Genomic DNA, 13,274 nt, shown 5'->3' on the forward strand with positions numbered 1-13,274 from the left:
TCGGGAGGATTTGGAGTGGGCAGACCCCTGCCCGGTTTGATTTGAATGGTGCAGGCCACCACTTCCCTTCTCCCCAAATATCGTCTCTGTTGACCCTGCACAGGACTTCAGATTTTCCTCATTGGTATTCTTTTGATATGTCACTTGAACGTCTCTCTTCAAATTTAAATACGTGTAAGTGGTAGTCGTTGCTAGTTACCAGTCATTAATGTATTAGAATAATGTCCCTTTTTAAAAAAGAAAAATCTTTTGGCTGCACTGCGTGGCATGTGGGATCTTATTCCCCGACCAGGGATCGAAACTGCACCCCCTGCATTGGAAGTGTGGAGTCTTAACCACTAGACTGCCAGGGAGGTCCCAATACCCAACTTTTGAGTGTTGACTATGTCAAGCTTAATTCTAAACACTTTTCATGTATTATCTCACTTAATCTTATGAAGAATGAACATTTATCCTACCCTATTTTCAATGAATAAACTTGTAGATTGATATTATTACATTAATCAGCAAGGCCTTGAGGAACAGTGACACATACTCTAGGATATACGGTCCCACACAGGCACGTGCTACCAGGAGAAAAAGGCAGAGAACAGTCTGGAGCTTAGATGTAGTGTCCATGATGGCTCATGGCGGGCCACCCATCTGGCCAATGAGAGGCAGGCACCAAAGTAAGGGGAAGAGATTGAGCCCTGGCTACTTTGCTGGTTCAGCCCTGAACCTGATCTGGACCCTGACCCTGGTGGGCTTTGTTACCTTGTACAGTTAAGTCCCCTACATACAAACCTTCAAGTTGCGAACTTTCAAAGATGCGAACGTGCATTTGCATGTCCAATCACGTGCTTTTGTGTACCTTACTGTACAGTACTATATAGAGTACAGTAGTATAGCATATTTATTTCAAGCCTAGGATGTCTGGAAGCAAGTGTGAAAGCAGCAGGGATGTAGCTGGTACTACTGCTAAGAAGCGCCAAGCAATAACAATGGAAACAAAAGTGAAAATAACTTTGTTGGACTTACAAACAAATTGGACTTAGGGATGAGCTCTGGGAACAGAACTCGTTCATATGTAGGGGACTTACTGTGTTCTACAAACCACCTCTCTCCCTTGGCCCATTCTGAAATGTTATAATCCCTTTCCATTCCCCATGTGTACTAAAACATCATAACTTAAAAAGAAAAAAGCCACACAAAATTAACCTTAAAAAAATAAATTTATCTCAAGTCTGAAATAACTGAAGACCAAGCATACAGCTAAATAGTACAAAAAGCAAAAATCAGAACATGAAAAATGACTTAAGACAGACAGGCATTCTTCTGGCAATACTCTATGTTTACACATATTTTTAAAACACATTTTTAAAGACATTTCTCCAACATTCACAAAAGGTAAAAGCTATATTTGCAACATTTATAAATACAAGAGCTTTTGAAAGCATCCAGTTTCTTTCTAAAATCACTTGATTAAAATTTACACAAGTGATAGTTACCAACTCCATATTCCAAAGATACGACATAGAATTACATGACATTCTTGTTTGATGTATTACAGACAAATTTAATTCAAAATACAGAAAAATTATCAATTCATTTTGTGTTTTGTCACAACATATTTCATTCTTTTTCTAATCAACAAGGAAAAATACATATGACATATATGTATATACGCTTTTTAGAAATAAAATATTCCAACTTTTATCTGTAATTTGTTCAAACCTCAGGAACTTGACAAGTATATGATTATTTGAAATAACATTGACTGTTTAAAAGTAAAAACAATTATTTAGAGGAGGTACCTTAAAATATATTTTTGGCCATAAAATCTGTGACGTAAATATCTAAGGAAGTTAATGATTCAGCCTATTCTGCCTGAGCTATCACCAACTGAACAAAAAGGCTAAAAACAGATTTGATTTTATTTTTTAAAAATTTTGTCATGCATATTTTTAAAATTAATTTATTTTTGGCTGTGTTAGGTCTTCGTTGCTGCGTGAGGGCTTTCTCTAGTTGTGGTGAGCAGGGGCTACTCTTCGTTGTGGTGCACAGGCTTTTCATTGTGGTGGCTTCTCTTGTTGCAGACACAGGCTCTAGGTGCATGGGTTTCAGTAGTTGTGGCTCGCAGGCTCAGTAGTTGCAGCTCGCGGGCTCTAGAGCACAGGCTCAGTATTTGTGGCGCGTGGGCTTAGATGCTCCGCAGGATGTGGGATCTTCCCGGACCAGGGCTTGAACCCGTGTCCCCTGCCTTGGCAGGCGGATTCTTAAACACTGTGCCACCAGGGGAGTTCTAAAAACAGATTTTAAGTTCCCTGTATCTACAAGGTAACAACCACAGTTGTTCATTCAACTGTCCAGGGAATTTTTCTACAGCTAGATTTAAGTTCCTGTGGTACAATGATTTGGTCTATCCCCCGATGAGTGCATTTAAAATTCAAAAAAGATCTCTGAGATCAAATTTTACACATTCATTATACAGATGAGGAAAGTGCTGGCTGATTTACAGGGAAACTAGAAACAGATCCAGGACATAGACCTGAAGTTCCTGATTCCCAGCTAAGTTCTTCCGGTAACACGTTCTCCAGGGTAAGATTCCACATAATTTACTGTCGTTTGGTTACAGAGAATGTTATAATTTCAGTATAAAGCGATGCATATAGTACACCCAAATCAGAATTGCTAATTCACTTCAAGGATATTCAAGGGAATACCTGATTGGCTTTTTGTGTTTCTGTGGACATAATATAAATATTATGGCTGTTTAAATGCCATTACTCTAAAGATATTCCCTATCAGCTTAGAGAGCCAGGACATGTACAACATTGAGATTCTCACTGTAAACAAAATGCAGTAGTAGGCACTGTGGAAATGCATTTGGTCCTATTCTCCTTACCCTGAGCATGTAAAAGAGCAGATGTTCCAACAGTTTGGAGCCTATGCACATTCTGTGGTGAAGAAAAGAATCCACTCCCCCAACACACTGAGGGAGCACAGACCTGGGCAAAGGATTCCTCAAAGAATGATAAAGATTCCATAAAGAATGATTTGCTGAATTAGAACAGACAGCATTTCAAGAGGTCTCCACTAAATGGGAATACCTAGGCTACCTGAAGTTATTACAGATTTCCTTATCTCAGGAATCTTCAAGGCAAAAGTATAAGGTGTGATACAAAAAATCATGAAAAAGCCAGTAACACATAGGATGAAATTTTCTTACTAGAAAGTTATATATTGAAGAAAAAAAGAGTAAAAAAAGGTAGTGGATACAAAACTACTCTATATCAAGTTGGAGTGAAAAAATATAGCGTTAGCATTCTTGCGATGAATGGGAAGACAGCACAAAGAAGAACTCAAGGTAATGAGTCTGTGTCTGAGCTACTTCGCTTAATGAGAACATATGCCTAAGACCAAAGTTATGGGTTCCGTCTGCACACAGAAAAGTTTTTATGGTCGCTGACAGTACCTGTTACAAAGTATTTTCTAACAAGAATGTAAGAAATGGGAAAAATCTTAAGAGGTCATCTGGAAGTCTCATCCCAATAGTGTCATTTGGTGGGTTAGAAGTGTCATATTCGTAGACTGTATTCACACTGAGGGGGCTTGGACAGCTGGTCTGAACAATGGAAAGGGAGATAATTAGGAATACATTATACACTTGGTTCCACTGGATAGTTTTATATAAACAAATTGCATGTACTCCTATGTGACTTGAAGGGATTGGACCTCCATATTATCACTTTAGAAAGCCTTCTAAGCTTCCATTTTCTAGGAAAATAACATTTACTTTTAAAAACCAAATGTCAAGAAGCTTACTTTTAGGTCAATAATATAAGATGGGACACTCATTAGATAAATGGTAGTGTTAAAATGATGTAAACAAAAGTATTTTAAGCAAAATATTGCTTAAATTAACAAATAAGAACAGTAACTGCATACAGGAGTCATACAATAATTTTCAAGTAAGTGTCCATTCCCACAACCTATAAACTAAGCTTTATTACTCAATTATCACATGATATTAACTTTTCCTTTCACCTCAAATTGCTGATTCTGATTGCTTGGACATCAGAATAGTTTTTGATTCTTCATCTGTGGGGCTATCAACTGGTACCTGTAGAAAGAATAAGAGGATAAAAAATTTATAGTACGTATCTGGCATATGCCATTATGACAGATTCACAGGAATAAAAAAAAAGCTGATGGGGTAGACGGGTTTATACTCACTCTAGGCACACATTTCTCAATAGTATAATCATAAAAGTATTCACTACTTACAGCTTTAATATCGCCATTTGTAACTCCTTTATTTATATTGTGTCTTTTCAGATCGGACTTGATTAATGCTGCAAACAGAGAAGCATCAATGGAGTTACCGTAGAGTATGTATAAATATACTTTTTTCTAAGCAGTACAAAATCTTTTTTGATACTGTCAAATTTAGCACTCTACAGTACCATAATATTCCATAACATTCTTGTAGCCTGAAAAACTGACAGTATCTCTCTAAGCCATTAACTTAATTAGCAAGTCATTCATTAGTGAACAAATACAGGATGCTAAGAACCCACAAAGATGAAAAGCACCATTCTTTCCCTAAAGGACACTCCAGGCTAGGGAAACACTGACATGCAAACAATTATAACACTGTATAACAACTCCAATGATGCAGGCATGCACAGTGTCGCGGAAGTGTGGGGAAAAAAATGCCTATGTCAGAAGGAAATCAGGAAAGGCTTACCAGAGGAGATATGTTTGAACTGAAACTTGAAAAATGAGTTGGAACTTGTCAAGCAGATAAGAGGAGAGGGGAAGGCATTCTAGGCAGGCGGAAACCAGTACATGCCAAGAGACCAGGACAGGAAGAGTACAGTCTATTCTTGGCACTAGAGGTAGTTTGGGATCATTGGAACATCAAGTACAAGAGGCAGGTGGCGAGATGGGAGGCTGGGTTGGCAGGATGACATTGCGTCTGAGTAGGGGCGGACATGATCAGGTCTGTGCGTTAGGGAACTCAGTCTGGCAGCTGTGCGGGGGACGTCATCAGCAACAAGGCTAGAGGCAGGAAGACCAGTCAAGAGGCTTTCATCCTGCCGAGAGGTGGGAAAGCCTGCATGTGTGAGAAATGGTGATACAGGGACAGGTTTCAGAGATATTTTAGAATCGAACCAATAAGACTCAGTGGTTTGAGGGACTTCCCTGGTGGTCCAGTGGTAAAGAATCCACCTTCCAATGCAGGGGATGCTGGTTCGATCCCTGGTCGGGGAACTAAGATCCCACATGCCGCGGGGCAACTAAGCCCGCATGCCAGAACTACTAAGCTGGTGCGCCTCAATGAGAGAGCCCGCGTGCTGCAAACTACAGAACCCACATGCTCTGGAGCCTGTGCGCCACAACTAGAGAAGAGAAAACCCGCACGCCACAACTAGAGAGAAGCCCAGCGCCGCAACGAAGAGCCCGCACGCCTCAGCAAAAGCCCCGTGTGCCTCAAATAAGACCCAACGCAGCCAAAAAATAAATAAGTAAATAATATTTTTAAAAAAAGACTCAGTGGTTTGATAGGATATGAAAAATGGGGATTAGGGAGGGGGAAGTGGGTGACTGGCTTGGGCAATTGAATGGATGGAGGTCCTAGTTATTGAAACTGAAAATACAAGACGAATTGGTGTGATTGGGAAGGTGGTGAGTTCAGTTCTGCATAGGTTGAGTATAAAATCCCATGGGACATCCAGGTCCAGAGATAAACAGATGATTAGACATATTGGTCTGAAATGTAAAAGCGATCAGGGTATGGAGGTACAGATTAATGTGGTAGTTAAGGCCACAGACTGCACAAAGAGAGTGTAAAACAAGAAAAGATAAAAGTTTGTGGGTAGTTAACTAATCTAATCAGTCATAAAGCAAAGTCTGAAAGGTGAAAGTAAAATCAGTCTTAAAAATTAGACTAATGCTTCTTTAGAAATCCACACGGCCCCTTAGAATTCTGTTCCATTACTGATACCAATATTTTAGAAATTCAGATATTTACGCTGAACTAATTGGATATATGTAAAATGGCCTTTCTAAATGCATTTAAATGATTTTAAAGTGATGTTGTATAACAAGCTCATATTTACAAGCAGCTTGATATTAAAACGTCATGCTTTAAATTGCAGCAATGATCGATATCGGCTGATCCGCTCGACACTGTTGTACAATCCACCAAATCAAAGAGGCTACTCATTTTTTATAGGGGGAAACTGTGGATTTCTTTACCATTAATATTTTTTTTTTTTTTTTTTTTTTTTTTATGCGTTACGCGGGCCTCTCACTGTTGTGGCCTCTCCCGTTGCGGAGGACAGGCTCCGGACGCGCAGGCTCAGCGGCCATGGCTCACGGGCCCAGCCGCTCCGCGGCATGTGGGATCCTCCCAGACCGGAGCACGAACCCGTGTCCCCTGCATCGGCAGGCGGACTCTCAACCACTGCGCCACCAGGGAAGCCCTACCATTAATATTAATCATAGAATTTAGAAACACTGTGAAGTGTTTAGAAACACTTTTTTCAATGGACATAAATGGGCTAAGGAGCCTATATAATAGACTTTACAGAGAGCTGTCAATACTGGAAAAGCAGAATGCACTGCATTTAAATGGTAATTCCCCTGTCAAAACAAGACCTGCCAACAATTCTCAAAAAAATGTAAAAAGAAAAGGTACCACCTTCACCACACCTCAGGAATTTCCCAGCCTCCTTTCCTCTGTCTAAACAAATAACTACTGGATATAAATCCATCATCTCTCCAGTAAAATATTCAACATATGAGAGACGTTAATTAGCATTTTTAGGTGGCAAAAGTATCAATGTAAAACTAATTTTAAAGATCTTTTTTTCACTTCTTAATTAATTTTCTGTACTTCACCTGTTTGAATTAACATTTATGAATCTTACTATAAGATAATGTGAAAAGAGAACACAAAACTGTTCCCTTTTTTGGTGCAACAGAAACACTATTTGATAGCTAGGTGTTACTTCCCTGGAAATTAAGAACAAATATGGAATTATTTATGACAGATCAGTAGTTAAGACAGTTAATGTATTAAATTACATACATTCAGTTACAAAACATTCTGTTTTGTACGCTTTGTTTTACTAACTGAAGAGAATAAGAAGAAAAGACTTCCCTGGTAGGATGTTTTTCTTTGAGGAAATGGTACATTTAGTCCCTTTGAGTGTAATGAATGAATGATAGTGACCTTAGGTGGTTGTGTATTTCCAAAATAAGTGCTTGTCACTGGTAAGCACTTATCACATTGGGGGTTTCAAAAAGAATGATCAGGTATTCAACGAATATAAAAAGAAGCCTTGATTCATATCTTTCTGTTAGATTCTATCCTTGAATCAAGTTACAGCAGATCAAAAAAATAATCCCTCTTCAAGTCTCCATGGCTTCTGTCTCTCATGTTGACAAGGGGACTCTGAAAGAAATTAACAAAGTGAAATAACATTTGAGGCCAACATGGGCCTGGAAGCACTACTGGATATAAATCTTGCTTTTTTATTTTTGGCCACACCCCACAGCTTGTGGGATCTGTGCTCCCTAACCAGAGGTCGAACCCGGGCCCCGGCAGTGACAGCTCAGAGTCCTAACCACTGGACTGCCAGGGAATTCCCTATAAATCTTGCTTTGAAATTCATCCTTACACCCATGTGCCTGGACAAACTATGGATAAAAGTTCTTTTACATGCTCTTTTTCTGGAGATCGGGCGCTATTCTCTTTCCTGCCCATGTCTATTCTGACTAAACCTAAGAAGAACTGGCAAATAATTCCACACGCTATTTCCACCACCACCATTTGACTTCGTCCCATGGTTACCACATTATAATAACAGCCTGGGACTTCCCTGGCGGTCCAGTGGTTAAGACTTCGCCTTTCAATGCAAGGGGTGTGGGTTCGATCCCTGGTTGGGGAGCTAAGATACCACATGCCTCGCAGCCAAAAAAACAAAACGTAAAACAGAAGCAAAAATTCAATAAAGACTTTAAAAATGCTCCACATCAAAAAAATCTTAAGGGGACTTCCCTGGAAGTCCAGTGGTTGAGAATCTGCCTTCCAATGCAGGGGACATGAGTTTGATCCCTGGTCAGGGAACTAAGATCCCACATGCCACAGGGCAACTAGGTCCATGTGCCACAACTACTGAGCACACAAGCCACGGGCCACAACTAGAGAGAAGCCAGTGTGCTGCAACAAAGAGCCTGCACACCACAGCGGAGGATCCCACATGCCGCACAACTAAGACCCGACGCAGCCAAAAAAAAAAAAAAAAATCTTAAGAAAAATAAAAGCAGGGCTTCCCTGGTGGTGCTGTGGTTGAGAGCCCGCCTGCCGACGCAGGGGACACGAGTTCGTGCCCCTGTCTGGGAGGATCCCACATGCCGTGGAGCGGCTATGCCCATGAGGCGTGGCCGCTGAGCCTGTGCAGAGCCTGTACTCCGCAATGGGAGAGGCCACAGCAGTGAGAGGCCCTCGTACAGCAAAAAAAAAAAAAAAGCAGCCTATGTGATACATGATCAGACATGTCCTAGGTGCCAGACACTATACTAGGAGCTTTTCATCAACCATCTCAGTTAATCCTCACAGCAACCCCCTAAGGCAGCCTTTTTTTGTTATTATTTTTTATTCGTTGCTCTAGGGAGTACCCTGTGCATCTTTAATTTATCACAATCTTCTTAGACTTTATACAGAATTACTTCAAGAAAGATGTAGAAATCTTACAATAGTATAGTTGCATTTCCCCCTTTCTTTTTGCTATTTTTACCATATTTATATTACATCTATAATATACATTTTTTTGAGATACAATTCACATGTCATAACATTTACCCCTTTAATGTATACAATTCAGTGTTTTTAAAATTATATTCAAAAAATTGTATAACCATCATAAAGCAGGCTTTTAATACCCTATTATATAAATGAGAAAGGGAGGATGTGACAGGCTGAGTAACTTTTCAAAGTCACACAGCTAGTGAGCAGCAGAATCACAACTTGAGGCCAGGTCTGTCCATTCCAGGCCTTTACTGACACTTGTTACAATGGTTTTGTTTTCTATGCATAGTAATTGCATTGAATTTGAAGCCTGAAAAATGAATTCGTAGATTCATATCCTTGAAGGGAAACAATAATATCCTGCTTTTTATCTCATTTTTTTCTTGAGTTCTGTCAAGCCTTGAGAAGCAATATAAATGAAAATTAAATATAAAGACAACATGACACGAGTACTTTGGCAGGCAAATTCCCTAATTTACCTGTTAAAATGATGCCTACAAACATCCAAACACAGAGGAAAATGTTCCCTCCCTTAGGACTATAGTCTGATGTGAGCTTTCCTTGCGCCAATGTGAATAAAATTCCAAATATCTAAAATAAAGTAAGAGAAATATTTTTATTGTTTGCTTCTTTAAAACAAATATAATGTTTTCCCCAGAACTTTTCTTAACTATTTTATTCATATGATTTGGCTTCTAGAAACAGGCATTGAAAGGTGGAAGTTTTAAAACAAAAACTATGGTCAAACTCATTATCCACTAGACTATTTGGTAAACTAATGGTCTCAGATTTAAGAGAAATCAGAGGTTTACCTGTGCAGCAGCATTAAGAAGACCAGATGAAGTACCTTCAGACTCAGGGTAAGTGATTTCAACAGCAAATTCAAAACCCAAGGGGAGGTAACCAGTCATGAAGAAACTAAGAAAATAAATCCAAAATCACAGAAAGAATCATTAAAAGGACAATATCACATATTGATGCAATTGCTTAACTTCTCAGACCTATTCTAATTATCAAGTAAGTGAATGTTTTGAGGTTGGTATGTGAAAGAAAGGTACTATTATGATTCACCAATTAACCCAAGGACATGAGAACTGAGAAGCAAAACCATGAACTAGGAAGCAAAACAGTTTCTAATTATTTTTCCTGAGAAAAATTTACCCCTAGTTTTCTAAGTCAGTTGTCTTTCTAGCCAAGTAAAGTTACTTGGATTAAGTAAGGCTTATCCATTTTTCACCTATAGTATAGCAAAAAAATAATTTTAAGCTAATTTTTATAGTTGTAAAGAATTACACATTGACATGCACAAGACAGATTTTTAAAGTTTAAAATATTAAAGAACTTTTGAGCAATTATACTCCAATAAAGACGTTAAACAACTAAAAATAAAATATTAAAGAACTTTTAGATGAACTTAAAAAAGTTAAAACCACCGTAGTGATACTTCAGAATTATAACAGTATGCTATCATTCCTCCTAAATACATGTGATGCTTACCCAAGCAACCCTCCAGTGACAAACACGATGATAATGTGCCCAAGGTTTAGTGTGAAAGTAAATATAACCATTCCAACAAAAGACAAAATGTAAACTGTCAAAGTAGTATGTCTAAAACAAAAACAACAAAATTGTTAGTATTTTGTCTGATTTTCTTAGGTATATAAAAATCATGTCTAGCTATGCTCTGTCCATACAGTAATAAATCCTTCAGATTTCAAGATTAACCCCTTCTTATCTATGGAAAATGTTTCCACCAAGGCATGGACTTGAAAGATTAAATTTAAGTTTCAACAGCAACAGACAACAAAACTCACATCATATCCAATGCTCAGACAAGAAGCAAAACCCATAAGGATAAAATCATTTTTGTGCCACCAAATGGGATAGTTCCCTATCCGTATTTCAAGATACAGATCAAATTCCACCTCTTCCAAAATGTTTTTCCTAACCACTGCAGCTTACAAGATTCTCCTTTCTTCCAAACTCCCTAATCATTTTCTATGTACATAATTGGCACTTGACATCTATTTTAGTCTGTTATATTATTATTTAACTTTATATATGTGAACACCTTATCAGGAACACCTGATCCTAAGGACAGGGATCAAATATTACTTCCCATTGGGCTTCCCTGGTGGCGCAGTGGTTGAGAGTCCGCCTGCCGATGCAGGGGACGCGGGTTTGTGCCCCGGTCCGGGAGGATCCCGCGTGCCACGGAGCGGCTGGGCCCGTGGGCCGTGGCCGCTGGGTCTGCACGTCTGGGGCCTGTGCTCCACAGCGGGAGAGGCCACAACAGTGAGAGGCCCGCGTACCGCAAAACAAAACAAAACAAAAAAAAAAAACAAAACAGGAACTTGGTGAATGAATGGTAGTTATCCTGAGAAGAAAGCCAGGGCAACAAAGAACATTTCTATGCCAATCCAGTTTCCTAATTATAAAATGGACCAAAGGACTATTAATAAATATAAATCCTTTACATATGCTCCCTTCATCTACAAATTTAATGGGTTTTACTCTAAGCTACCATTACGTATTAATGAAGCCACAGTAAGTGCTGTCTTAAATTACACGAGAACTATCTTGGAGAATTTCAAGATCAGCAGTACGTTGAAAGGGTTTAGATAATGGTATCAAATATACCTTAGGCCTTGAAAGGCGCAGAGGACATAGTTCCATTACTTCATTCATTCATAGTTCCATTCATTCATTTCTCCCAAACAGATGGGAAGTTTCTGTCTGTTAAGAAATGTAGCTATTCTTCTTCTTCTTCTTCTTTTTTTTTTTTGAAATATAGCCATTCTTTTAAGGCCCAGTGCAAAAGATGCTGCCTCTGAAACCCCTTTCTCAGTCTCCTAGTTGGTATTACTCACTTTTTCTTTTGTATTAGCATTTTTCTGGTTCCATAAAGATGTACAATTACTATAGCATCTTCATATTATGTATTACAGTATTATAGTTAAGTGGAACTACAGTTTGGGGGCATTTTAGCCAAACAATTTTTACCAAAAAGCCTTTTGATAGGAAAGAACAACTTTTTATTTGTTTGTTTTTAAGTTCATAACATGAGAAAAGAGCAATATAAAGTCTCTGTCAGAAGTCAAATGTTTCTCAGAAAGGGCCCTTTTTAGAATAGAAATGATCCATTCTGAAGAGGTATATGTGAGCATTATTAGAGGGGAGGAGAGTTCATAAGGTATCCAAGTTCTCAAAGTTGAAATAAACAAGACCGATAAGATAATACAGAGACTACTGTATTCAAAAGTTAAGGGAACCTAAGAGTGTCTAGAATCCAAGTCTTTTAGTAATAATAACAGTTTGTAAATTTCTTAAAATAAAAAGTAAAGGTTCCTTCAAAACCAAAATACCTTAGGTTGTACACCATCCATTTGCCTACTTTCACTTACTTGTATGTTTTGGTATAATCCAGCCATAAACCACAAAGAATAGAGCCCACCATTCCAGCTAACACTAGCGTTAGCCCAATCCTTCCAGCATTCACTTCTTCTCCCTTAAAATGTTTTTCAAAAGAAGTTGATCAGATACTTCTAATTCAAACAGATCCTTCACATTCCAATACCTTCTCAAAGTCAATGGAAATAGCAGATAAAATTAAGCATACAATATAACATGAAGAATTCAGTACATGTGTTAAGGTGAATGGGGTAGAGGAAGGAAAAGCACATATTAAAGGACATTCTACATTAAAACAAACAAACAAAAAAACCCCTGATATATGGGAGAAATCAAAAAGGGAATTTTTCTTGATCTTCCATGGTTAGAAAGTACAGTAATTTTTGTTAGAATTCTTAAGTAATTCACAGATGTCTGAAAAGGAAGTTAAGCTGATAGCTTTTACATACTACAACTGCATTCTCCTTTCAAAAGCAAAGAGAGATCAGAGCTTGATATTTACATCTTTATATTTGTGTTGGTTTCTTTTAAAGTTTGTTCTTTTTCTTTTTTCATATAACCAGTCACACTATCTCTTTAAAAAAAAAATTTAAAAAGACTGAGGTATTGTCAAAGCAATAATGACTTCTGCTTTCCATGTTGTTTTATAAACTGGATTAAATGTATTCTCAGTGAAAACAAATATAAATCTTTTACAGCAACAAGGTCATAAATCTTTAGCCTTATGATCATGCTAACGGGAATTATATTGCTAAAGAAAAATTCTTGGCCAGGCATGCAACACAATATAGGCAGAAGCTTACCTTATAGTATGTCAGTATAATTTGATTTAATAATGTTGAGACTGAATAAAATGCTCCAGTCATGATACCTACAATAAATAAAGAGAAAACTATCAATGTACCATGTACTAGTTCATAAAGTAATATGGAACACTCTGTGACAGCTGTGAAAATATAATGTCTTCTTAGACAGTTGACAGAAGAAATTAAGACCTCTTGCTATTCCCTTTCAGGATGTGGACTGATCAACGTAACACCTAAACTTACTAGAGATTGTGATT

At 38.1% G+C, this 13,274-nt stretch overlaps 1 protein-coding gene across 4 annotated transcripts in view; it reads right to left on the minus strand.

Moving 5' to 3' along the window:
• Window positions 1-1,330: 1,330 nt before the first annotated feature.
• Window positions 1,331-13,274, minus strand: part of FLVCR1 (FLVCR heme transporter 1) — a 38,569-nt gene continuing 26,625 nt past the window's right edge. The window contains exons 4-11 of one of the 4 annotated variants that reach the window (XM_032610684.1): window positions 13,015-13,082; window positions 12,205-12,308; window positions 10,298-10,408; window positions 9,613-9,718; window positions 9,280-9,391; window positions 4,267-4,334; window positions 4,027-4,102; window positions 1,331-3,604 (exon numbers count right to left, since the gene is read on the minus strand). In XM_032610684.1, coding sequence (XP_032466575.1) covers window positions 4,028-4,102; window positions 4,267-4,334; window positions 9,280-9,391; window positions 9,613-9,718; window positions 10,298-10,408; window positions 12,205-12,308; window positions 13,015-13,082 — 644 coding nt within the window. In that variant the 3' untranslated portion in view covers window positions 1,331-3,604; window position 4,027. Of the gene's footprint in view, window positions 4,335-9,279; window positions 9,392-9,612; window positions 9,719-10,297; window positions 10,409-12,204; window positions 12,309-13,014; window positions 13,083-13,274 lie in introns of all 4 variants that reach the window. The other 3 variants (XR_004346608.1, XM_032610683.1, XM_032610688.1) reach the window with 3 other exon arrangements.

This window comes from Phocoena sinus, chromosome 1 (assembly GCF_008692025.1).
Source record: "Phocoena sinus isolate mPhoSin1 chromosome 1, mPhoSin1.pri, whole genome shotgun sequence".
In the NCBI taxonomy this organism is placed as follows: Eukaryota; Metazoa; Chordata; class Mammalia; order Artiodactyla; family Phocoenidae; genus Phocoena; species Phocoena sinus.